The sequence below is a fragment of the Pholis gunnellus genome (assembly GCF_910591455.1).
Source record: "Pholis gunnellus genome assembly, chromosome: 16".
NCBI lineage: Eukaryota > Metazoa > Chordata > Actinopteri > Perciformes > Pholidae > Pholis > Pholis gunnellus.
The window spans coordinates 10,599,004-10,626,585 of NC_136543.1; the positions used below are offsets into that span (position 1 = coordinate 10,599,004).

The following is a 27,582-nucleotide window of genomic DNA, read 5'->3' on the forward strand; positions in this document are numbered from 1 at the left end:
ATGGATTGTTCAGAGGAGGTTCAGTCTGTGTCTGAGGAGCCCAGAGCTCAAATGGAGATTAAAAAAGGAATGTCGATTTTCATAGATGTAAGTACTGTAAAACATTTCATTACTTTTTTGAAAACATTTTTTTTATTTCATCTCCACTATTATTGCAAAAACTTGAGCATAATGCACGGTTATATTTTATTTTATTTTTTACAAATGATCTCGATAATAAAAGGTTTTCTTATTGTTTGATTTGTTTTATTGCATTTGAAGAAATCTATGTAAATCTATGTTTGAGTGATATTATTGGTTATAGATTAGAGGATTTTAGACCAAAGTTAATGGGTCCCCAAATGCATGCAGGGTACAGCGGGATCCTTTTTTTTAATAGAATGGATACATTTGACAAGGCTGACCTTTAATTTGGCTTCATGATGTCAGGATTTCAAAGGCTTGCAATCCATTTTGATGTCAGTGTTAAAACCAAATACAAAGTTAATGAAATGCTATAAGTCTTCTTGGTTTGACAAAAGTCACGGTGTTATTCATGCTGAGAAACCATAGCAGAATTAGACAAAATATCATATTGATATACAGAACTTTTTGAATCTAAAAATGCTTTTTCATTAAAGTGTTGAAGAATTCCATAAGAATTCCAAACACTTGTAGATCTCCCTTAGATGATACTAATAATAATATAAAATAAGATATATGAATATCAGTAATGATCTTCCTGTATTGCTTTGCCTCCCCTGTATCACGGCACTGACGGCATTCTGCCTCGGCACCACCTAATTATATTCCTCCCCATTCCTCCACTCTTTCATTCCCTTGTGATGTCTTGATGATAAACCTGCCTTCACTGTTTGACAGAGACAGGGGAGGATGCGTCCATGGGAACCAAGAGTTATGAAAGGTGGAATTTGCCGTATAACATAAAATCAGTCACTGATGTTGAACAGGTGCCCTGCAGGGAATGAAACCTCTGCTTGTCATCGAGTTGACTGTCAGAGTGTATGCTTCTGTTGTTTCCAGACATCTCCTATAGATTTTGCCTTAGCCGGGTGTGAGTCATTAAACCACACTAACTCCAAACAGTTGTTTCAGCCTGGAGCAGGTTAGATGTGATGTGTCTCCATGTGTGTTTTTCTTTATGATTTTGATGCTGCTGTGGTGCCAGATTTCCACTGAGGGAAAAAAGGACCATCAGACTTCAGAATTCAGTCATTTTTAGCATTAGATGTAAAAGATAACTTGACGAGATGAGATGACATGAGATGACACAAGATGACATGAAATGACATTAATGACATGAGATAAGATAAGATGACATGACATGACATGGAACGACATTAATGACATGACATGACATGAAATTACATTAATGACTTGAGATAAGATAAGATGACATGACATGAGATAAGCTGACATGACATGACATGAGATGACATGAGATGACATGAGATGACATGACATGAAATGACATGAGATGACATGAGATAAGATAAGATGACATGACATGACATGAAATGACATGAGATAAGATAAGATGACATGACATGAGATAAGATGACATGACATGACATGAAATGACATGAGATGACATGAGATGACATGAGATAAGATAAGATGACATGACATGAGATAAGATGACATGACATGACATGAAATGACATGAGATGACATGAGATGACATGAGATAAGATAAGATGACATGACATGAGATAAGATGACATGACATGACATGAGATAAGATAAGATAAGATGACATGACATGAGATAAGATGACATGACATGAGATAAGATGACATGAGATGACGTGAGATAAGATGACATGACATGAGATGACATGTCATAAAATGACATGAGATGAGATGACATGAGATGACATGAGATAAGATGACATGACATGAGATAAGATGACATGAGATGACGTGAGATAAGATGACATGACATGAGATGACATGTCATAAAATGACATGACATGAGATGACATGAGATAAGATAAGATGACATGACATGAGATGACATGAGATGACATGAGATGACATGAGATAAGATGACATGACATGAGATGACATGAGATGAGATGATTAGACCCAGCTGGAGTTTCAGTGTGAGCTGGTATCTGATAATTTCCAAATGATTTCCAATATTATAATGTGTATGAAAGTACCTTTCATGCACATTATTTAATAAGAATAGAAAGAGCAGTTGTCAGGTAGAAGAGTTTGGAAAGCAGAAAAAAGTAGGGCAACAACTAACCTTGCAGGGACAAATATAGTTGCAGTTAATTTAATTAATTGATTATATAAATTAGTAATGGACAAGAGATGACAAAAACCTAGAGCTGAGATGGAGTTTATAGGTTGGAGACGGCAGAAGAGGCAACAAAGTGTGATAAGCAGGAAAATTAGAACAAATTATGTAAGTCAGAACACACAACAGACCAAGTGCTAGAAGAAGGTGGGTGGATATATTAGGATTATTGTTACCCGTTTGTAGCACAGCGTTTAAGTCCCACAAACAGAAAAATGGCATTTTGAACTTTAGATGTTGCACATTCATTGTTATGCTGTCAGATTTAGCCTACAGTGGAAGCCTATGTGTAAATCGACACATGTTCTAATTCTTCTTCACCAGTTTAAACCCGATAAGTAGAGAAAGTGGGCTGAGCTATTTCGAGGTGGTTCGAGCCTTTTTAGGCTGATGTTGTCGTTGCCACTCAGCCTTTCATCTCATCTGGACTCTGGGACAGCACTATCAATAATTTAATGACACACTGCTTTTGAGTGTGTGATCGATGACTCCCCCCCCCCCCCCCCCCCACACACACACACACATACACACATACGCACACACACACATACGCACTGTTTACCTTTGATGATATCCCTCTTTTTTCCTTTTCTCTTTACAGATTTTACGGAGAGCTGATAAAAACGGTAAATATTGCACCAAACGCACCCTCCAGACTCACACACACTGTCTTTGGCATTTCTTCAACATTTCTTTCTCGCGTGTGTGAAAACCTACTTTCTCAATGAAATTCTGATCATGACTCTCTGCTGATATGCTCTTTCAGTTTCCATGGAAACAGGAAACTGACCATGCTCACCGAGGTTCAGTTTCAGAGCATTGGCGAAGAAAAACGTAAAAACAAATTGTACCAGTTCAACATTTCTATCATGGCGGATCACGATTAATGAGTAAGAGGTGTGCAGCTGGAGGTCTACGGCTAATTCTGCTGTTGTTTCACCTCCACCATCTTCACTATCATAATATATATATATATACAAAATACATAGTTCATTTTGGTGTTTTCTAGGTCAGCGGTAGTCTGGATCCAGGACATTTCTATCTTTTATTGCACACTGGCTCTGCATCGTCAGAATGTTCTACATTTATGTGCAGTCAAAAAAATGAAACAAAAGTTAAAGTAATAACGTTTTTAATTAATTGCAATAAATCACAAAGATAACATATAGTTTTATGTTCTAAAAGCTTGTTTCAGTATGCCTGTGTGTACATTATTTAAATAACTTTTCTTAAATAATTTAGATTATGGCACTGAAATACAATTAAAAACATAGATACAATTGTTTTTTCTTTGCTAAAAAAAGGAAACAAGATGCTTCTATGAATCACTCATATGAATAAATTGACATTTTGTTAAATGCTTATTCGCTTTGTTGCGTAGATAAGAAGATCAATACCACTCATGTCTGTAAAGTAAATGTGAGCTATGTCACCAGCAGCTGGTGAGCTTATACTTTAAATATAAACAAACCACAGTTTCACAGGAGGTTATGTGCCGGACTACAGTATTTCTTGACCAGGGCCAAGGCCAGGCTAGGCTAGCTGTTTCCATTGTTTATGCTAAGCTAAGCTAATTGGCTGCTGGCTTTACAGAGGGTGGAATAAATCTTCTCATCCAACTCCCAGCAAGAAAGTCAAATATAAAATATTTATTATTTCGTAAATATTTTTTTATTATTTGTTTTTGGGGAGAAAACATATGAGCTGGCGTTCCTCATAACTGTGTGCGCAGTGGGTATTTGTGCTTGGCCTGCTTGTTATTTCCCTGATAATCAGGCGCCAGATTTATTTTAGAAGTGAAGATTTAATAAAATGCATCAACTTTACCGCAAATTTTCTCTGACCATGTAGATTGCACCGAAGACCAATTTTCACACTGTAGTACTGCAGCGTCAAACCTTGGCATTGCAAGTTGTTTTCTTCATAGTCTTGTTTGCTATGTGGAAGAGGGCGTAAAGTTTGGGGGGGGGCACTTGCTGCAACATATTTGTTTTTTTATATTTTATCACCAGACTTTCAGAGGACTACTTTCTACTACTGTCTTAGTCAAGTCTCATGTTTGTTCATGAAGTTTCACATAATTCCTCAGTTAATTTTGTTATTCATTGATATAATTGATTTGTAAAGACCTTGTCAATTTTATTTGTTTTATTTTCAGACACATTTTCAATATAACCATAATCCTAATTGTATCAAATCAAACACAAGTTTGGGTTCAGGGGACAATCACTGATGGCATAAAGTGTTTATAATTGTTATAATAGTTTACTGAAGAACATATTAACACTTTAATATTCTAAAATCATGATGTAATAAAAACAAAAACAGGATTGTTTTCCCTATTCCCACTTTTATTCAAATACAAATAATATTACTGCTTTAACAAATGCAAATAGCTCTCTGACATCCCTGCTGTACAGCTTATTGAAATATATAGTTTTTTCATTAATGGCACTGAAATTCAAATAAAAGCATAGACACGCTCTGAAAGAAATCTTTATTCAAAGGAGACAAATGCCTCTATGGATGCACAGTCTGCCTAAGCATGTTTGTGCTTGGGACATTAAGTACACTTTGACAAGGGCGGGACCACCATCTGTGTGTATGACTGCACATGACAGTATCTTTTTGTGTCAAGTTAACACGTGTCGTAGAATATAACCCGACACGCGGGCTACGTTCATCTCTGGTATCAAAACGGTCGAATCACATCCATTTTAATGTTTTTAATTACGGAACAAACTGAAGTCTTGTTTTGTTAAACATTTTGATAGAGACCCTGCATGAAATCAAAAAATGATTTCCTCTCCACGCAAAAAAGTGGCTAATCAGAATGAATTATGCACATGGCATGATATGCTTCATTATTCATTATATATCCGTCCCTCGCTGTGAATGGTTTTGTCATGCAGCATAATGAGAAGTCATCCCACATGTTTGTTTTTAGTGTTAGTGCAAACAGCACCAATTGTATGTCAGGTCCATTCCGAGATTATTTCTGAGCTCGAGTGAGTCACCGCGCGCTTGATTTGTGTACATTTGCCTTTGATCATCTCTCTTGCTCACATAGTGACACGACAGACATACTGAGCATCACCTCCAGAGCAGCAGGTCAGCGGTGAACATTTAAAGATCAGCCACCTCATGTCACACAAACAGACACGATCTGCTTTTTGTCAGAACTGTGTGGAGAAAATATGTCGCCTGTGGTTGATCATATTCATTTAGCAGCAGGATATTCAGTTTGGGGCTCCTCATTTTCACCATTTTCATGAATATTTCACGTAGCTTGGAGCTTTTTACTCTAAGCATAATTGCAAAGACTCAAAGCATAACAATGACTGATTGTTTAGGACTACCATCAAGTTGGTCTCATGGAACAAATGGGGATTACCCTTCAGTGTTGTTTACTATGATAATAACAACAAGGAAGATTGTTGCACCGTGGAGTTAGTTTGTTAAGTTTTATTACTTCCTTTTCCGCTGTGAATGGAGTTTTATACGCTTGATGCCATCTTTTGCTGATTCAGCCCCTGCAGTTTCTAACATGCTGCATCTTATCTGTGTTATCTCAAGTCACCCTCAGTTTCATCAGCTGAGGGGGTGGACTTAAATTATTAATTTAAAGTTAGTACACCTATTTCCTTATGGAATTTTGATGATTTAAATATGTGCTACTGACAACCTTTAAATATTTTGTCCAACAAACACAAACCAGAATGCTCATTTGACCCAAAACTAGTTTCAGGATTGAGGAATCATTTAGAAAATGGCCACCTCATCTCACAGAACGTTGCAGTCCTGACTGAGCTGAGCTGACACTGTGTTGACAAGCTGCATTTGTGCTCCGTCCCCAGATGATGGAAAGCTGTCCTTTGATGAATTCAAAGCCTACTTCTCTGATGGAGTCTTGACAACTGAGGAACTACAGGAGCTCTTCCACACAATTGACACTCATAACACAGAGTAAGTCCATTCATTACTCTATCTTGTTATTATCGTGCTCCATGGAGGAGTGCTGTGGATGATGGAGGAGAGGTAGGTGTCGATGCTGTTTGGGAATAATGGAACTGTAGTTGCAGCTTTCGGCCGTTTGGTCTGCAAGGTATCTCTGTTTTCACTCATGTTCCACTGAATTACATCCAACTTTCTTGTGAAAACCCAGTGTACTCACATCCAGGAAGCAGATAAAACTTCCACTATAAAAATACTATATATTAATATTAAAGTCCACTTTAATTTTGGGTTTGGTTTGAACATTTAGTACAGCAACTACTGACCAGTTCAAATGTTTATAGAAACCGTCTACTCTGCCTTATTTGTACGAGTTCAGTCTGTGTTTGTCACAATTTCAAAAGAATATATTTCTGCTTTAATGATAATTGCAGGCATTTATTGGATCTATGTTTTAAGTTGTTCACAGCAGTATATTGTTTTTTAAAGATGAGTACTATCAACCTGGATGTAGGTATATGAGACATGGCAGTGAAAAAGATAATTACTTTTTTGTCTTTATTGAATGCAAGCAATTTTCAGTTTACTTTCAATTCCACCAGTAAAGTTTATTAAATGAAATCACATTCTGAAATATTGACTTCTGCTCTTTGATGGTTGTTACATTCAGATGAAATACTTTTGTTCATGCGTCTCATACAGACACACTTACTACAGGGTGTGTCGGTATCAGACGCCAAGGGGCTGAACGATTCAACTGAATGCAAACTCAAATTAAACATCTCTGGCCTTACACATGAACTTCATTCATCTGTAACATATTTTTTCTACATGAACCCATAATATCTCAATAAAAAAGGCCTTTTGTAATGAAAAGACTGTATGCTGTAGACTGCATGAATACACTGGTCTTTCTGGCCGTGTCTTCAAATGGCTACAGCTGCCTCAGAGATCTTCATGGTGTCAGAAACACACTGTGGCGTGCCTCGGGAATCAAGTTTAGGGTGTTTTATGTTTTCATAAATGTGTTTCTCATTGCTGATGTGATCAGGAGTCATGGTATTTAATTCCACCGTTTATTAATACAGCTGATTGAATGTGGGAGAGAGAATGATGAGACATTACAGTCATGCTGATGACAAATGTTATAATTTGTTTCATCCTCATCATGAGTATGAGATGTGTGATTTACATGAGTTGGCCACTAAGCTTTGTCAACAATGATAGAGCTATGTATTTCATATATGTCTTCAGCTGTCGTCACCTTCAGCTGACATATCATCATCATCGCAGACACCATCACTCTGCTATCTGCTAAATCACAGAGAAGTTCAATGGACCCGGTGTTTCACCAAAACAAACATGCGCCTCGTTCTGTGTTCATTTCACAGATGGCAAAGTTGTTAGGAAGTAATTTGGAGGTCTCAAATGTATTAATTAAAGAATGAGTCACTAAGCTGCAAGGTCTGCGTAACAGGCTGGTGAGGCTGCTCAGGTTGATGTTGCACACTGAAAGAGTATTCAATACTTCACATAAAAATGACAGATATTGCATGTAGTTAGTAAATTCAGACATTTTCATTTGGACATGAATTATTTGTATTTGCAGTTACACAGGATGAGTGGCATGTACAAAACTTTATGAATGTTTCTCCTCGTTAGTAATAATATGAAGGGCTTCACCTGTGCATGGTCCATTAGTATAAAGAACTTCAAAACAGACAAGTTTCAAGACACATGAATTAGACCTTTCACTGAGTAACTCAGTTTAGTGTCCCTGGTCTGCAGTACCTCCTCTCTCCTCTGTGGCTCTCAGTGTTTTCTCCTATTTGGACTGATTGATTGCTGCAGCACTTTCTCCCCTGTGAACGACAGCTACAGTTTATGTGGAAGAAAATTCAAACCTGTGTAACTCCCCAGCCACCTTCATTGTAACAAGGAATAACATGTCTCTTGTAGCAAGCCAGTCAGGGGATACAATGACTCATTTTCTACTTTAAAATGTTCTCTTTGCCTTCAGCTCTTTTGTTTGTTTCTCATGCATGGACATTAACACAAACAGACAAACATTCCTGATGGGCTTCCTGTGAGGGATTCACTGTCTGGCAAAGCAACTCAATTATTAAATTATTCATGACATATTTTATTCATCATGATACGTTGATTCACCAAACCGTAGCCTGTCCATTAAAAGTGTTTGCAGAGATAAAGGATCAAACTGTCACCTCCTTTAACCTTAGAAACTTTTGTTTTTGAGGAATTATTTAAATGTCTCTTTCTCATTTTTTGTTTCGCAGCAATGTGGACACTGATGAACTCTGTGGTAAGTTGATCCTTCACCTGCGTTAGAACAACTTTTAATATCGGTAAAAATCTGTACTGTTCTAGCTTCATCTTGCTTACCTCGCAGTCAGGAGCACCGTAGACCCAGCATGAGGAAAGAACCATGTAAGATTTTGTCACAGGCGCTGTGACCAAACCCCTGCAGGCTGTGTGACTGAGCTGTCACACAGCACTGCTTTAACAAAACACCTACAGCCCTGTCCCAGTTGCTTTAACTCACGAAATGTTTTCTCCTCTATGTTGTCGTTCTGCTGTGAAGAGTATTTCTCCCAGCACCTCTGTGAATACGAGAATGTTCTCGCTGCCTTAGAAGACCTGAACATGTCCATACTGAAGGCGATGGACAAAACAAAGAAGGTAAGATGATAGAAATGAAATCATCATTGGAAATATAAACCTGCTTTAACACACTTGCTACTTCTCTATCTCTAATGTTTCATATTTAAAATCTGTAATCATATCTGTATTTCTTCCGGGCATACACTGGAGGATATTTTAGATATTTTTTAGGATATTTCAGAATTCTATTTCCATTCATCCCCATATGTATATGCATAAGTTTAGCTGCTCACAAAATATACAAAGTAAGCGGCGTCAGCAGTGTGTGTATGGTGTGTGAGTGTGTTTCCGTTGGGATGTGGCTGAAAAGAAAGGCTGTGACATTCGTGGCAAATTGTGTTAAAATGGTCACTGAAAGAAAATGTCATGAGAAGAACCTGCTAAATGGATGCTATTTCTATTTCCGTTGAGAGAACATTATCTGCTCATATCATATATTTATTTTAATTAACGTCCCTGTGGCACACTCATACACAGACCCACACCTCCAAAACTGTGAACATCACACTGACATCTCATGCAGAGCGCATAATGATAATAATGTGAGATGTTTGATTTACTCACAGCATGTCCTAAACTCCACGTCTCAAATCTCTCCCAGCATGCTCCTCTGCTGCCCTACTGGCGTCCTCAGATCTCCCATTAGTCAGATTTCCATTACAGAGCCAAAAAGGATGAGCCAGGACTCATTCATGCTAGCCCCAGAACAAAGCGCGTTATGATTCTTTTTGTACTTGTAGCCAACATAGACAAGGAATTAAATAGGTTTTGGCTGCGTAACCAAACAAATACTGCTTTTGATCATGCCTTGGAAAAACCTTAATTTCGTCTCGATCTTACTGTAGAACTGTGGCAGAAGCGGAGTAGATGATCAGACAGGAAAAGGGGGATTATGAAGGAGAGAAAGGCAAACAGATGGGGATGAAGGTCAATGATCAGAAATGGCAGAAGAAAAACAGAGGACCGAAGGGACAAATGCTAGGATGAGGAAGAGAGGCATACATCTGCAGGGAGAGCTTTTTTGTGTTTCTGCCACCCTCACTTTCTCTGCAGTATCTCATCTGGCACATATGACACACGCTGTGAGGCTGAAATCGCCCCTCTGATCTGCACTGAAGCAGACACGTCTCATTCTGCTCCAGAGAGTGGGAGTAAAACCGTTCAATTATTGGTGGTAGTTCTTTATTAACGCGGAGAGAGGTGCCACACGATGACATCCGACTTCAACACCTCAGAGCTGTGGGGACAAAGATGAATGTCAATGGAAGATACAGATTTTTGTGTGTGGTAAATGTTTTGACACTTACTGAACAGAAAAAAATGGCAGTGAGGGGAGATTTTAAGAAACAAATGGCATCAAATGATACATGATTTTAACAAATGCATATAAACAAACTCTATAAAGTAGAGAACCAATATGTATCCTTTGAATAACTTTTTCCACTCAAAGAGAAATGTATTTGTCTTAAAATAGGTTCTAAAAGGTTGGACCTGCAGGAGCACATAAGTGAATTATGTGCCTTCATTTCTGCAAAAGAAACCTCTGCAATCCCTTTGCAATCCTTCATAGACCTCAACTTTCGCCGACCTGTGATGAGGTGCCAAAATTGAAATGCACCTGAAATCATTTGATGTTAAGAATGAGAATCTCAGGAGAATAGTTGAGAGCAGGAAGCGAGGCAGCAGGAGATAAAGAAGAGAAACAGTAGAGGCAGCTTGGATATGTGTCTTAAGGGTTGTTTTGTCATTCGAAAAGGGAATATTTATCTTGCTGCAGACTTGTAAAAGCCCCGAGCTCTCATGAGGTACACTGGAGAAACAATCAGTCTCACAAATCAGGTTTTCTTGTTCCCTCACAGATATAGTGTGTGAAATGAATATTTGAGTTCAAATGAAATGAATGAATGAATGAAGGGCGATGTACTTATTTATTATACCTTTACTGTTTGACTAGTTATTGTACTTGTTTGGTTTTTTATTTTTCCTGTTTGGTTTTCTACTGATGTCTGTTGCTACACTGTCCACTTTTCTGCTGTAATCCTGCAAATTTCCCTGCTGTTGGACTAATAAAGGATTCTCTTATCTTAAAACAAATAACTGTGCTCGAATTGGACAGAATTGAGGAGTTATTGGCCAAGGCAATAACTTTGGAATCAAATTACAACACTATAATGTGAACACACTGCCGATGTCCCCCTGGCGTTTACTCTCTGGAGCCTACACACAATGGTTTTCTCCTCTACAATGCCATAAATTATTTCGACCTTAAATGTGTCATATAGAGAGATAATCAACTTATGGCAAGTTGCATTTATAGCCAGTATTCGCTTAGCAAGGAGGAGAACAGATGCTGCATTAGTAAAGCTCAGCCGTCTCTGGTATGAACTGTATATTTATTTGAGTGGGTGGTCTCTGGCTGTGGATGTGTGTGAGGGGGCTGGCTGCATGTTTTGTGAGGTGTTCCCTTTTTTTGCATTGAAAAATGATTAGTGTGTATTTGTGTGAGCTAACGTATGCACAAGCTCATGTGGTTGATTGTGTGTACGTGTGCTTTTGTGTCCTCAAACATCCATGCCCATGTGCGGGGGAGCTGGAACAAGAATGTGCATCTGAAACAAAGCCAGCCAGGCATGTATGTGCATCTGTGCTGGGACACTAAGGGTTTCATTTTGCACAGATACTCTTGCCAAAGCTATTTAAAGGCTTCCCATACCAAACCTCCTCTAGCAGCGACAGGAAGTGTGCAATAATTTGTAATGTAATAATGTAATAATGTAAAATGTTTTTAATTATAAAGATAAACCAAGTTGGCAAGTTCAAAATTAGCAAAGTAATGGACAGTAAGTATTTCCTTAATGAGGATAGACACATAACTAAATTAAAACAGGTTGCACCATTCAAACTAATTCTTATTTAGAGATAAGCTAATGCTAAGGGAATATAGTCAACACATCTGACCTGACACTCAAAATGCTGTTTAATGAATATATGACTTTTAAAAATTGTTTCACAAGTACACACAATGTACTTCTAATTACAAATCATAAAACAGTAAACCGGCACAGCACTAGTTCACTGAAAAGGTGACAATATCACAATGTTCTCGACTTGTTTCCGCTGTATCCAAGGGGCTAAAAAATCAGCTATTGCAGGTTAAAGTTTCAGGGTGCATCCTGATGTAGCAAATCACTAGTTGAAACTATAGCCTGTAATTTCTTAGAATGTAGGAAGGATTTGATTATACACACAAACTTAGTATTAAATGTATTAATAGCTGGAGAAACTCAGTCCACGTTCTCTTGTTCTGGCACTTTGAGGTGATCAGTAAGAAAGGCTTTCAATCAGCTTCTTTTGGGCATTATTTGATGATGATTTGCAATCAGGATTTTAAAAATACTGAGGTAAAGTCATTTTGCAGTAGGTGAGGTATGATTGCATGTCAAGGTGGAGGCTAAGTAGTAATAGCCCAACTATAAGGCTCAAACAGTGTGATATTTAGCAGCAGTGCATCGACAAAGAACTCTATTGACCTTTTGTACAACTGAACATGAAAGATCAATAGAAAAGGAAAAAAGGAAAACCAATTGCGGACCTTAAGCTGTTTAAAATGACTAAAGATTGGTGAGGTGGACACACACACACACACACACACACACACACAAAGGAACAGATCACAGGAGGTAATCTATGCTCAGATGGTAGACGGGAGACTGACCTTTACCAGTTTTGTCGTGACTCACTCTCACTGAGTGAATGTGCACGTGTGTGTGCATGTGTGTGTGCATGTGTGTGTGCTGATATTCAGAATGTCAGGGGATCAAACAATACTTATGACCGATAGCTATTCTGAGTTTTTAAATCAAACACAGCAGAAACCACAGCGTTTTTCTATCTTTCTTTCTGTGAAAAACAGAGTTACAGTTGTTTATTCTCACATTGTAGGACCAGCTGTTCAATCTTTAATCTGACTTGCTGCTAGGATCAATGGGAAAAGACTCAGTCTAATTAGCTGCTCTATATTCTGGAGAAGAGTTCAGCTCAACATACTGTAATCAGGATATGTTTGGGCAATTCCGCAGTCTGATAAATAAATCCAGCTTTTAAACCCAAGCCAGCTTCATTGTACTTTTTAAAACACAATAATTACCATTAGACAAAATCCCTGAAATACATGTTCCTGTCTCTCCCCCTCTTTCTTTGTCTGGCACACACACACGTTAATCATTCTCTAATCTTCACGAACAAGTTTGTCGAGTGAGCAAACTGTGGGAGCTGGCGTGCAAACAGCAAACTCTGTTGTGCCGAGCATCAATCACTCTCCTTAGATTAGATCCAAAACAGCACTCAGCCCTCCTGCTCCGGTCCACACGTTACAAATGATGCCTCTTCAAAATGTCGTTCAGGTAGATGTTTCCCCCCATCAACTTACTGAACAAAGAAAACTAAATGACACATAATACCTCCACCGGAAATACTTATTTCTTATGTGTGATTATGATTGAAGTCTGTTACGCATTTTTGATTTTCAACATAACACCTGCTGATCAGAATCATGATTTAAAACAATCAGGCCAGTGGTATAGTTTTGGTTTTTCACATGAAAACACACCAGAATGTGTTCTTTAAGACTCCAAGTGTCGTTGAAACTAAATCATTAAAATGTAGTTATTTGAAAAACATATATTATTTCTGTCCTTCAATAGTTGCAGTCAAATTTGCATCTTTTATAAAATCATATAACTGCTGTGAAGTATTCTTTTGGAGTGTCTATAATAACTTTTATCTGATTCCTTCAAAAAAATACTATTAATTATTTGCTCAAATGATTGAGTTTCTATTTTATACTATTTCTTACTATATCATCATAAAGGTCAGTTCGGTCATGACTGATGTCATCAGGGTCATCTTGAGTTAGGCCTGAGATTCATTGTTTTTGAAGCTTGATTCCTTCTAAGGACTAAAGTCGGGATATAGTTCTGTTCTTTTTCCAGCGTATCTTTTGTAAGTCCCCCAACTTTATGAAAGTTCAATACTAAATCGCTTGGGTACCCCTTTAATGTAAGAGATCAAATGCCTGTTTCCATCTTGATAAATGTCTCGGTGGATGTTTGGGTCAGCAATGGAAATAAATCCAGTTGTATGCTCAACAAAGTCCAATATTTGTATTTAACAAATGCATTAAACAAAAATGAAATAATATGCAGCGTGGTTTAAATGCTGATGTTAAGTTGCTAAGTTCAGTAGTACAGACACATCTATGATTCGGTAATGAATGAATACATGAGTTACACGTTTATAGTAAAATGGATTAATACAACAGAAACTCACACTCCCTTCCTGTTTTACCTGTAAATATAATGTACTCATTAAAAGCTTCCCACCCTTCCTTTATGCATATAAGTTGAGTTCTTATTTTATTCTATTTAACTTGAATCGTTCTGTTGTCTTCTTATCATCCACTTAAGATTGAACAAATACAAGTTAAGAGGCAGGCTTTAGGAGAGGTTGAGTGTAAAAACCCCAGATTGTTCATGTTCTTCTTCCTATTTCCTCTTGTTTTATGTCATCTTTTCTAAATGATTGATCCTTTAAGCGTCTTTTAATTAGCAGAAGAAGTTTGGACGTTGAGTGACTCCCTGACTGGCATGCGAAACTTGTCGCTGCTCTTCTTGTTCTATCATCCTTTCTTTTTATCATGCCTCCCACTCTAACACTCCTCCACCTCCTTCCTCGTGATTGACAGGATTATCAAGAGTCCACCCACCTGGAGCAGTTTGTGACCCGCTTCTTGCTGAAGGAGACAACCAATCAGCTTCATTCACTTCAAAGCTCTCTCGAGTGTGCCATGGAAACCACAGCCGAGCAGACTCGCAAGGAGAAGTAAGAACAAATCTTTCACACACGTACAATTAGTCCTTAAAACATGAACCAATTATATTGTACAATGGCACCTATAATTACAGTTATCCCATTGAGTGTGACAATTTTGTCCAAACCACGCACACTAATTTACATCCTACATTTCAGATTTAAATGATGCTTTCATCCAAGGTGCTGCGCAACAACACAGGTTCCTACTCTGTATTTATAAAGACCACCTGCTTTTCTTTGTAATCCATCGGATATCTATATTCCTTTATTTTTTTGATCACTCTTTAACCTTCCTATGGGAAAAATATACATGGAGGGAGAAAATGAAAAGGGGATTGTCAAGATTTGAGAGAAATTATACATGGAGACCAAAAAAAACACAACAAATACAAGGAAAGATGGTTTCAATGTCATGTGATCTGAAATCAAAATGACATGATCAAAGGATATGGGGGATAGTAGTAAATCACTGAAGGTGAAAATAAGAGAAGGACCTTTTCACATAAGTCCCTTTTACACAAAGATTCCTCAAAACTGCTGTAAAGAAGATGTGCTTTTTCAATTTGAATTAATTCACCTGAAGCTGCAATATTGAATATTAGGAATTGGATAAACTGACTTTGTATAATGAAAGATGACACAACTCTACAGAGCGTTTTAATACCAAAACTTTGTTTTGGTTTAACGACCTACCACTTTACTGTTTTGGGTCACTCTCACGGTTCTCATCAGCCTCATTTCCAGTCACATCAGGCAGCTAGCAAACAGACAACGTGTTGCAACTAACTAGTGAAGCCTTTTGCAGCTAAAGAGTCACATATTTTCCTCAGGAGATGAACTACAAAGCAGAACTACAAGGAAAGTGAATAATCTGATTTACAGTCATCAGGCGGTAGCGGAAATAAACATGACTCAAAATCAATGCTAATGGGACTCTGTGTCTGCTTCAGTAAGGCAGAAGTGCCGCCTCGAAAAACAATTAATGCAGGTTTAACACAGGCTTTGTTACTGCTTTGTTCTTGAACTGAAAGCTATTTACTGTAACCCCAAAAATGGCCAAAATGTGACTTTGTTTCGACACAAGACATCCATTGTTTGTGGATCAAAACACTGAAAGAAACTGGACAAGGGTGAAGGCCACAGCTGACACATCGATGATAAGAACATGACCTTAATGGGATTATGATTTCCTTATTAGCATGTTTATAAATGTTCTTTCTGATAATAAACAACCAGCCGCTGGCTGTGTGGACAGTTGATGGTTAAACCTGAGACACTTGTTTTGAGGTGGGTCTCTCTGTCTTTGTCTGTCTGTATGTGTGTCTGTGTGTGTCTGTGTATGTGTGTCTGTGTGTGTCTGTGTATCTGTGTGTGTCTGTGTGTGTGTGTGTGTGCGTGTGTGTGTGTGTGTGTGTGTGTAGGTGCATGCAGTACTCAATCAGTCTGCATTCTCATTCAGAATTCAGTCACGCTCGGTTCATTAGTGATGTGACTCACCAGTGTAGACCAGGTTTCATGTATGTTTATGGTATATGCTATTTATAGGACAGGTGATGACGCACCGTCTTTTTGCGACCCCTCACCTGTCTGTGTTCTCACTTGTTGCAGCCTCAACAACCGAGCAGTGATTTGCTGCCAACTTCTTCCAATTTGACGTGTTTCGGCTTGATTTCAGTTTGAAAGGATCGTTGTGTCCCTTTTCTCCCTAAGTTTAAACTTATTCTCAGAGGCAGAACGTGATGAGCTTTGAGGCTCCCACCGACTCTTCCCTTCTTTCCTGTCCTCTCCTGAATGTCTCTATCTCCCTCTCATGTCAAAGTGTGTTTGTCCCTTGCTCCCAGAGCAGCTTCTTCTCCTGCAGCATCCGTCTCTGAATTGCCACACTTCAATAATTCCCCTGTGCATCTGAGTGCTATCACTCTGTTCTGACATCCAGAGGACCTGGTTGTTTCCCTGGTGGCTTAAAATTGGTTTCTGTGGTCAGTTTTAAGAGGGCAAACTGGAGCTCACACTCATGGATGCATGGTATGACTCGGAGCTGAGCGTGAGCTTTGTATTCATAAGTAGTACTGTTCATTTCAAAAGCAACATCACTGTCCTCTTGGTAATATGTTGTTATTTGCCCAATAGATAACCCTTTCTTTTTTTTTCTGATCCATCATTAATCTGCATAATCATTTCATTATTTCAGTAATCATATCCTGGCTGTGAAACATGGACAAAAAGGTCCTGGATTGTTAATTCAGGCCACATAGTTTGCTCTAACAGAGATTAACCTCCTCTTCCTTCGTCTTTGTTGACATAAAGGTTGTGGAAGGAACATGAAGAGGCAAAGGCTGCTGATCTTTGCTCGATGCTGGTCTCAGATGGGTTTTAGCAATTAAAGTTAATACAGTATGACTCAGTGGAAGACCGAGGGGGACTTGTCAACGGTTCCTCCTGCTTCATACATCAAGCAAACACACGCATTTAACTCGTGGGTTAATTATGCATTCTGTGTTTCTCCCAGATGTAGGAGGAAGCAACCATGTATTCTGGACCAAAGGAGATCATTCTGAATAAGATGACTGTGATTTTAGTATATTAGAAAACACATATTCACAGATCTACTGCAGATTGCTCACTATATATAAGTTGTACTGTATAGTTAAAGCTAAAAAGCCAAGTTCTGAATAAAGTCTAGTGGATGAAGGTAAAAGTTTAACATTTAGAGAGTTAGATGAGGAGATTTATACCACTCTCAATGTTTGTACACTAAACAATCTACAGCTAGCCGCTCATTAGCGTAGCTTAGGCCACAGCTAAATCCCAAACTGTTTTTTTGACTAAGAATGTTGTATCTTGAAAGGAATTGCGAATACATAAATCATGAATTATTAAACACTGTGAGCTGAAAATGTACAAACATATCAGTGTGAAGTCTGAAGAATGTTGGAGGGCTTCGCTTAACAACAAATAATGATCATAAAACACACTTTCCGCTCTTTCAAGTATACACAAAACTCACACACACACACACAAATATAAACATGAGCATGTGCATTTACCTGCACACACACACATCACCAGAGACACCCTTAGGTCTTCTCAAAATATGGGCCCGAACAACTTGACAGCACAAAGATAAATCCAAGGTGATGTCACCCTGCGGCTGCATACCTTCTCACTGGCGTTAGCATCACTGTCGGACCAACACAATATACAAATATAACGTAAGCCTGGACAACTTCAGGCCTGAGCTGAGACATCTATTCAGGAGACATGTGTCCTCTGGGCACATGGTGCCAGACACCCCATGTGAATAAGGTAGAATATTTAACCTTAATAGATATCACCATTAAACTATAATGGTGGCAATCATTTATTTTATTACAAGTTTGATTATGCTTGTGAAATATGTGCTAATTTAAATGTCCAGAACAGAAATCTGAACAGTGGATAAAGCTGCAGGTTCAAATTATTGTTTCATTTTGTTGGCATATTAGAGTCAAAGGTTTTTACAGAATTCATTTTGAATATCTCTTCGTATCACTACATCAATTCAAAAATATTGTCAACAGCCATAAAAAAAGCTATTTCCATCATGTCTTTATTGATATAATGTTCCATAAAACAGGCTATGAATTATATATGAGCAAACCCCTCTGTGAAACCTTCAGATTATATTGGACTGAAACTGGAAAGTTTGGTGATTTCTGCCTCAGAGAAAAAAACAGATTAAGAGAAAATGGCTTTTAGAGATATGTGTTGTAAAATCTCATACATTTCGTAAGACACGACAGGTGAATAGGGAACCAAGTATTACAAGTTTTCTGAAATGTTATGTTTAATGATGCAAATGAGGGATTATCTAATGCTAACTTTTGGTGACTTTAGGAGAAATCTACAAACGCAAAAAGACAAAGTAGTCAAATAAACACCTATATGCGTATTGTGGATGTTTTCTTTCCACTAGTCTGAAAGAAGAAAAATAACCCAAATTAATTGTAATGCAATCTCAACCATGTTAAAAGAAAATATTCTGAAATATGAATTTCTCCCTGTTCTGACTCCAGACAGGGCCCGCTGAAGCCAGAGGTTTTGTCCATCCAGTGGTCGGGTCGTCGCTCCAATCGCAGGCTTCAGAGGAACAGCAGCCTCTCTCCTAACAACCCTCTCCTCAGTCTCGTCAATTCAGGTGGGTTCATATGTTCTGCTGTCTAATGCTGCGTTTGTGCAAATAATCGGAGCATCCCGTTGCGTTTTTTATACCGCAGTGGCTCCACTCTTGAGTTATGTTGTCGTGTAGCTGCCAGCAGCAGAAAAGCTGCTCGGTCAGAGTCAGAGTGTCTCCACAGGAAGCAGGGCCGAGCACAGAGGGAGGGGAGGGAGGTCGAGTATAGGTGCGAGAGAGAAACTGAAGTGAGAGATGGAGACAGATTGAAGTGGACAGTTGTGTTCTCATGTGCTGCTGGGTGTCGAGCCAAAGCCACTGAGTGCTGCGGCACTCAGGTGGAGGTTTGAGGTTGGGAGATGTACAGGCTCAATCTCAAGTCACCATGTGCTGCAAGTGTGAATACACTTTCACTGTCAGTAAGATAATCACTGAACACAAACTCCTGTCATGATATACACACATACTAGCAGCTACAGTGTGCCAAGCGCTCCCTGGTTTGTGATGCACAAGTGCACCACTAGCCTGCAGTTTGTTGATGCATGTTTGACTTGTGATGCGTCTGTTTCATGCAGGGCTGCTCACAGTAGACATGGTAGTTCTTCAATAGTGGGCAGTGAGAGAAGCAATAAACCTGAATGAATACAATAAATACCAAACAGTCCTCTACTCCCAATCAGAGCTGTCACAGTGTCAGATTTTCACCACAGGACTATCGTGGCCAAAAGAATTCATGATTGCAATTTTGAAATAATTTTTTTTTTTTAATAATAATAATAATGCTGTCAGTCAAAATTCATCTTTAAAGTTGTCAAAATCTTTTACATTTTATAGGATTATGACTTATGATGAGAGAAATATTTGTAATATTTGTTTTGCTGTATATGTTTGGATGATATATTAATTGTATGTGTATTGTTTTGTATTTTACTGCTGTATTTTGTAAATTTGTGATTTGGGGCCTTTTTCATAAACTTGACTTCCTCTGTGGTGGATCATTAAGTATTATTGTATTGTTTTATATTTCTAAAGACGATTGCTTGAAGTCATTACTATACAATACACTTTTTTTTAAAGTTTACTTTATTTAGTGCTGTTAAGTGCATTCAAACAATCTTAATGAGAACACAACTTACCTTCTGTTTGCACACTGTCAGTTTTCGGTTAAACCTCCATCATGACATCAGCTGTGGTTGCTGGGAGACTTGAGCAGCAGCTGCAGAGCCTCTATGAACTTTGATTACACGCGTCAAAGCGTTTCTATTGATTAGCATGTTTGTATTACATGAAAGGACACCTTGAAATGCCTCCTGGGACACGGTCACCGTTTTAGAGGTATTCAGGTCAAATAATCAATGGAGGAAAATGTGTTTAAAATATAGTCGATGTATGCAGCAGCACCTTTCATCCCTTCACCTTTGTTGTTCACTCTTTCCATCTGAAACGTATCCTGTCTGTGTCTCTAGGTGTTTATGAAGAAGACGGCCAGTGGATGATCCAGGTCAACAGACTGCAGAGGCTCATCGACCGTCTGGAAAAAAAGGTGATTTCCTTTTTTTCCAACCTTTTCCATACACTCCGCTACTTCCTGCCTCCTTCTTCTTCTTCTTTGCTCTTGTTATTTTCAACTTCATCTGTCTCCTCCCACCATCCCGGCCATCTGGTCTTTACATCGCTCTCTCAGATCAACCACAAATTATGGCAAATTGACTCACAACGATATCTACAAACTATCTAAACCCAGCAACACCCTCCCACGTAGGAACACAAACACATATGCAGTCTATAGTATAGATGAAACTCTCACAGCTTCTATCTGCATGTGTTGAACGTAGCAAGAAATCTGAGATCTGATTTGAAGATTTAAAGTTCTTGTCTATTTTATTTCGGATCCTTTGTGGATTTTTCACTCATAAATGGTAAATCAGTGGTTCCCAACCTGGTGGTGGGGTCTCCTCAAGGGACTCAAATATAAATCTGAGTGTCCGTGAGATGATTAGCAAGATGAAAGTTATGTTTGCTTTTTCATCCTTTCTTCTAATCTTTCCTATTGTTCTTGTAAATTGACGGCTTATTGTACTTCTTTATACTCAAAACATGCAAGCAGAAATGTCCCTCTTTAGTTGAACAGCTCTTAACCAGTAGCAATTTACAATGGTTGCATGTAGATATTGCTTTAGTTTAAAGGAGAAATATACAACATTTAGTACATAAAAAAAGCAACAATAACTATTATCCATGTAGTGAAGTAATGTCTACCTAAGCAGAGAATGAAGTCGCTCTCCCTCTCTGCGTGTTGTCTTTTTATTGCCGGGCTGGCCGGGTATGATAATACAGCCTGATAATACAGTCTCGACCGACAGTGTCGTCGTGGAAGCGTAGCACCCACCCCCCAGTTCCCCCTCAGGTGAACACTGACAGCTCTGTCAGCACCTTTGCCTTAGTTTGTACTGTTAGCGCTATTAGCTCAGTTAGCTGTGAGCCGCCGACTCAGGCGCCGCCACGTTGAGAGCCGTTGAGAGGCAATCAGAATGCTCCCAATCTCGTATTATGGGCCTTCAAGGGCTCACCGGCTAAGCCAGTGACCGGTTATTACAGGAGAGTGTGCAAGATGTGCAAATTCAGAAGTATGTGCTTTTGAATTAGCTAAATGTGTCACTGTGATCATCGTACATCATCGTATATTTGTTCTGCAGGAGATCCGTCTGGAGCCCGTTGAAGAGGAGGTCTTGGAGAGCAAATCGGTGCGTTTTTGTGACTTAAATCTACTTTTATACTGTTTGTGACCACTCTGCGTCTCTCTGTTCTCACATGGGGGAGTTTTACCGAAAGGGGGGCCGCACTGAAAATACCACTAAGCGGTTGTCATAGCAACAGCAGGGCTGAAACTTGACAGAATCATATTCTGTTCCTCCACAGCACTTTGTGTTTAAAGGCTCAGCATTAGACTGGGAGGTATGGGCACGTGTGAGGAAGAGAGTGTGTGTATTCCAGCGTGTGCTCTAAAATATATATATATATATATATATATATATATATATTTACAGTAGCACTGTAGTACAGGACATTTGTTTGAGCTTCCCTTGTGTGTAAACCTTCTGGCAAATGAAATGACCCCTTGTGCTTTTTGAGCTGTGCTTAAACTGCGCGCAGGTGTTTGTGTGCATGTCATCGTTCCCTGTTTAACCTCAGCATCAACATGCCAGAGCAAAGGGAGACCGTTAGTGCCCGAGCTTCATATCGCTCATTTCACGGCTGAAAGACTCTCTATAGTCGTTGACACAGCCGACCAACACAACCACTGGCAGGAGGATTTCTCTTCAGTGTCCATCAGACACATGAAGAGGAGGAAGAACGTTTGGTAGAAGGGAGTTTTCTTTTTTTAAAGATTGTTTGTCTGTATGAATAATTTCATACAAGGCACAAGTGTTTTTTCGACATTTCACGTGAGATAAATTCACATGTGGACGTGTGATTTTCAGAAAATATGACTACTTTGCCTCATGCTGCTATTTGATCATGGCATGGTGAGTCCAATAAACATACTTTGAATTAAAGCACTGTCACATTTCAAAAATATAGGTTTTTAAATCACTATTTTGTATCACAATATGTATACCAGAAGTATCATAGCACAGCAGCACAAATGAAACCATGCATATGAATAATACATGTATGTAACTGTCATGTCCCATCGTGCGCACGTCTCAGCAATGTGTGAATTAATAAATATGTAATTGGTGTGTGTCACTGGGAATAAATGTGCTGCTGAGAGAAGGACGATGTGACTCCGTTAGTGTGAGTGCGTGTGCCCCCTGTGTGTGTGTGTGTGTGTGTGTGTGTGTGTGTGTGTTGAGAGAGTGTGTTTCTCCCAAATTAGCCACTGAGAGAAAATCTTGAGGCGTTTTATCAGTCACACACACATAATTAACACACACACACTCACACCACAGGCCGACGGGCAGACCATTCACTTCCTGTTCCCATCAGCCACTCTGCCTCTGTCAACAATGCTTCATCGGCCATGCAAAATGATCTTTTATATTCTCATGATTACAGCAGGTTTTCCTGGTTCTTGTTCCTTGCTGTTCCATGCCTTTGTTCAACAAGACGCAGACGCTTTCATTTTTTATTTTTCTAAGTGTAAGAAAAGAGTGTAAATGAGTGAGCGGGTGTAAAATCCGTCCAGAAGATTTCTGAACGTCCCCCGGCTCCATCAATCTCTCTCTCTCCACCAGAAGCAAATCCTGACCTTCTAACTTTGCGTGCCTTCACGTGTCTGTGTGTGTGTGTGTGTGTGTGTGTGTGTGTGTGTGTGTGTGTGTGTGTGTGTGTGTGTGTGTGTGTGTGTGTGTGTCTGCGTGTTTTGTCTTCACAGCACATCCTGATAGTCCAGAGGCAGCTCTCAGTGCTGGAGGAGGAGCTGGAGGAGTTTCGTTTGGCTCTCAGACAGTACATGGAGTGTGCCTGCGCCCAGACCGGATGTCTACAGTCAGTTTACTTTCTCGTTGTTCACTTTGTATCAGGGATTTACTACATATATCTGTGTTGTTTAGTTATTTTAGTATTTTTTTAGTATTTTTGCAAAAGGTTGTATAAAAGGCAGTATGGGAATAACACACACATCCAAAAGAAAATAGAAAAACCAGTCCACACAGAGCAGGAAATGTAACATTTAGCATTTAGTTGGTATATTATCTGCACACACACGACTGTCTACACGGTGATCTATTGCACGTTCATCCTGCCGTTGCTCTTCCGCAGGCTTCTTGCTTCCTTTTTTCCCTGTTAAAAGATTTATTTTTTTGGAGTTTGCACATCTGATCTAGGATACATGTAATATAAGAGTGAATAGGAGTGAACTTATTCAGACTTATCTAATAGTTTGCATGCTCTGCCAATGCATTCATTGTGTGGATGTTTTATGAAATTGAAATAGAGATGCTAAATTGTAAAATGTATGTGAGAATTATTGTTGTCTATAGCATTATTTTCCTTTATTTTATTTCTGGAAACAAAGAGAGAAGGTATGCCCCTTAAATACCAAGATGTCTGTAATCTTTAAGGAATTGTTTCACTCACAGAAAACACACATACCTTTGAGTTTTCTGTATCTGAATCATAATTTACAGGATTATGGCATTTTTATCCTTTGACTCAAATCTGCATTGAATTACATCATCCCCTCTGTAGCTGAGTTTTTGATGTGACTTACATCAAGGATGTGCAGGCTCTCTACATAGTTCATGTCCATCAGATAAATCTTCATGAGATCATGAGCCACAGTGAATTAATCATGAAGCTTTAAAATAGAAACATCAGAGAAATGGCTGTAATATTTGGCCTGAAGATATGGTCTGGCTTTACTGCAGCATCAGACCACAAGACGTTCGGTCAGCAGATGAAAGACTGTTCGCACTTTATTTTTCTCCATTTTAAACATTAGAAAAAGAAACTCACATAAACTGTCACTTTGGTTTCAGGCCAAATCCAGCAGCCCAAAAGGCAGCATGACATTTACTTGCTTTGTCACGGCCATTTCTCTCAATTAAAATTAGATTAAAACCTCTGACAAAACACTGTATAATTATAATTTGAGGATGAAGACACAGAAAATATTTATTTGATGGATTCACATTGCTGCTCTCTGTCAGAGAGTGGAAAACAATGCAGACGGACAGGCTGCGCTGAGGGACACGATGTCGCACACTAATTAGTGATTGCATGACTTGTGCTCTCTCCTCTTTTGCATTTGGCAGCATCGCAGTTCAGAGGCTGGCAAATGAATCACGCTTCATTCTCTATGAATTCTGGGAGCATAACAACGTGTGGAAGAAGTAAGTATTTGCCCGTCACCATATGCATCATGACTAAGGCACCGAGGCCTCATCAAATAAACCCCAAATGATGTTCTTTGCTCAGCTTGAACTCACTGAGAGATGGTCTGGTTCACACTGCGTATAGTGACAGTGTTCTCTGTGAGACTTTAATGAAACTGATGAGCAAAGATGCAGAGAGGAATTCATGTTAATGCAACTTCAACTGAGATACTGTGGTCAAAATGCAAGTCTCCATAACTTGCATTCATTTCTTAACATGTGACTTTATATTTTGCATCTGAGATGTAGTTGGTCTAGTCTGTTTAGTAAACATTCAAAATGAACCTCAATGATACCAACATGCATTTACCAAGCAACTGGGTTGGCTCTCACCTTTGACGACTACATATTTTTATCTGAAATAAGGTCCCATGTTGGTCCTCTATAATTGTCTTTATTGAAGTTAACATACAGGGAAATGTAGAATAGTGCACAGAATAGCCGCACCCACCCCTTCCTCCCAACAATACATTTCAAATAGCATACCATAGAAAATATACAACAGAAACAGAAACATACACATGGAAATAGCATGTTGATACAGCTCATTTGAAATGTATGCATTTCTGCACATTAAGGTCACTACTAGTCAAAAATAGGATGCCGAAGGTGTCCATAATTTACTCTTATAGTAAATTAGACATATTTCAACTGGTGTGAGTGAGAAGTGGATTTTTCCACTTAATTAGGATAAAACAACAGGCTAACAGGCAAATATAATGATTTTTTAAATATCTATTGACCAACCAGACGTCTCTAACTTTACACTCATGGAGAAAGTGCTTTAACTCCAGTGTGTTATTAAGTAATACAAACTCTGCTATAATTGTTGGTGAAATTAGATTTTTTCATATTGCTTTTATGTGTGTTTTGTTGTTTCTGCTTTTTTGTGCGTTTTATGTTTTTCAAACCAACCAGTTATAAATTTCTACGAAAGTAAAGTATTTTCAAATAGACTTAATTGAAGAGACATTTTTTACTGTTTTGGAGGTTTTAATTAGTTGCCTGTCAATAGTTAATAGCCTAGGAGAATGGTGTCATGAATAGGTAGGTTTACAAACAACTGAAGACATCTTTATGCATCATCAGTAAGTGAATCTTCCTCTGCACAGTCACCTGCAGACAAACTACAGTAAGACCTTCCAGAGGGGGAACGTGGACTTCCTGGAAACTCCTGAGAGCATAACCACCATGCTGGTTCCTGGTAAGATCATTAATTAGAGCTCCTGCTGGTTCTCCCCTCACATCACACTCAAACCACATCCATTAAGATCAAGATAACTTTCACCTGACTGATCTTACACTGCTAAAGGGTCTGGTGCCCTCTGGTACGTCTATCGTTAATCACGAAGACGACCCTCAAACCCTCGGAACTTAATTTAGAATTTTTCACGATGCCAACGTTTTCAAAGATACCAAGAAGTCGTGCTGTGAGATTTTTGATTTGAGTATTTCACCTTGTAAATGTGATAAAGAATGTATGATGTCGATACGTATTTAGCTTGATGATTCATTCTCAACCTTAGAAACAGTTTGACCACAAAAATTATTTTGAAAAGAAGAAAATCTCAACTATTCAACTACTGAAGCTTTCAACCACACCTCATGGCCTTCCTCGGCATGAGGCTCAGTTATAATGGAAAATAATTTATATATATATATATATATATATATATATATATATATATATATATATATATATACAACTTAATATTTATGATATCAAATTAAATAAAATGTTCTACATGACAATTGTGGTTGAAAGCTATGGAGACAAGTAAGTTAGATCTTATATTGAGGTCGTTGTTGTTTTCCTCTTTTGTGTTGAGGATTTTTGTTTGTTTGTTTTGTTTTGGTTTTGGAGTCATTATTGCATTTAGCTTTGAAGCTAATTATGTAAAAGGACATTTAACAGTCACATAGTCAGCTCATTACTGTCACTCATTTTTATTCATAATAAGTCTGCTTTTGTCCATCTTTTGCCATTTTTTCCAGCACAGCAGCAAGTGTCTTTGTGTTATTTTTCCTGCATTATTACATGTAATTGATCTTGATTCTGTCTCACAAGCATCACCACCACGTAACCAGCCACAAGCAGCGCAGAGGGCAGTGCTGAATAAATTTGTCACAGATTACATGGACACACAAATGCACAAAACACACACAGCCACAGAGGAGGGCGTACTAAGTGTGTCATTGATTGGAGTCATTCTTGAGTTCTTTTCTTCTTCTGCGTCTCCTCCACAGCCTCATGGTGGGTCCTCAACAACAACTGAAAGTGGACGAGCACCGTTCACAGATCGTCACTGATGGGTGCCGAGAGCTACCTGTCAGCACATCAGGAAGTCCATAGCAGCAAACACACACACACACACACACACACACACACACACACACACACACACACACACACACACACACACACACTAACTCAACACAACTCGTAAAGTCATGGTGATTAGTATTTAAGACCTCCATGTCCCTTCATAGTTATAGATGGTAGTCGGAAATAGTCCACGCGTATGTGTTTGTTTACACACCTAGACGACGCTCTGACGTCCTAAAAGCAATGACCTCATCAGACGGAGACCCATCTGATGATCTGACATCATCACTGTGTTTGAAGTGACATCATCTGCAGCCTGGAGTAGATAATGAAAGCTGAAGTGAGTTGTGTGTACGTTTGTGTGTGTGTGTGTGTGTGTGTGTGTGTGTGTGTGTGTGTGTGTGTGTGTG

At 38.8% G+C, this 27,582-nt stretch overlaps 1 protein-coding gene across 1 annotated transcript; it reads left to right on the forward strand.

Annotated features, from left to right (window-relative positions):
• On the forward strand, positions 1 to 27,122 carry necab1 (N-terminal EF-hand calcium binding protein 1; the record flags this gene model as incomplete). The annotated part of the gene is made up of 13 exons (XM_079176107.1): positions 1 to 87; positions 2,909 to 2,933; positions 6,165 to 6,273; positions 8,559 to 8,584; positions 8,864 to 8,961; positions 14,687 to 14,823; positions 18,870 to 18,991; positions 20,434 to 20,510; positions 21,664 to 21,711; positions 23,346 to 23,458; positions 24,727 to 24,804; positions 25,959 to 26,050; positions 27,094 to 27,122. The coding sequence occupies 13 exons, from the start codon at positions 1 to 3 to the stop codon at positions 27,120 to 27,122; spliced, it is 1,041 nt and encodes a 346-aa protein (XP_079032233.1).
• Between the last annotated feature and the right edge of the window lie 460 nt (positions 27,123 to 27,582).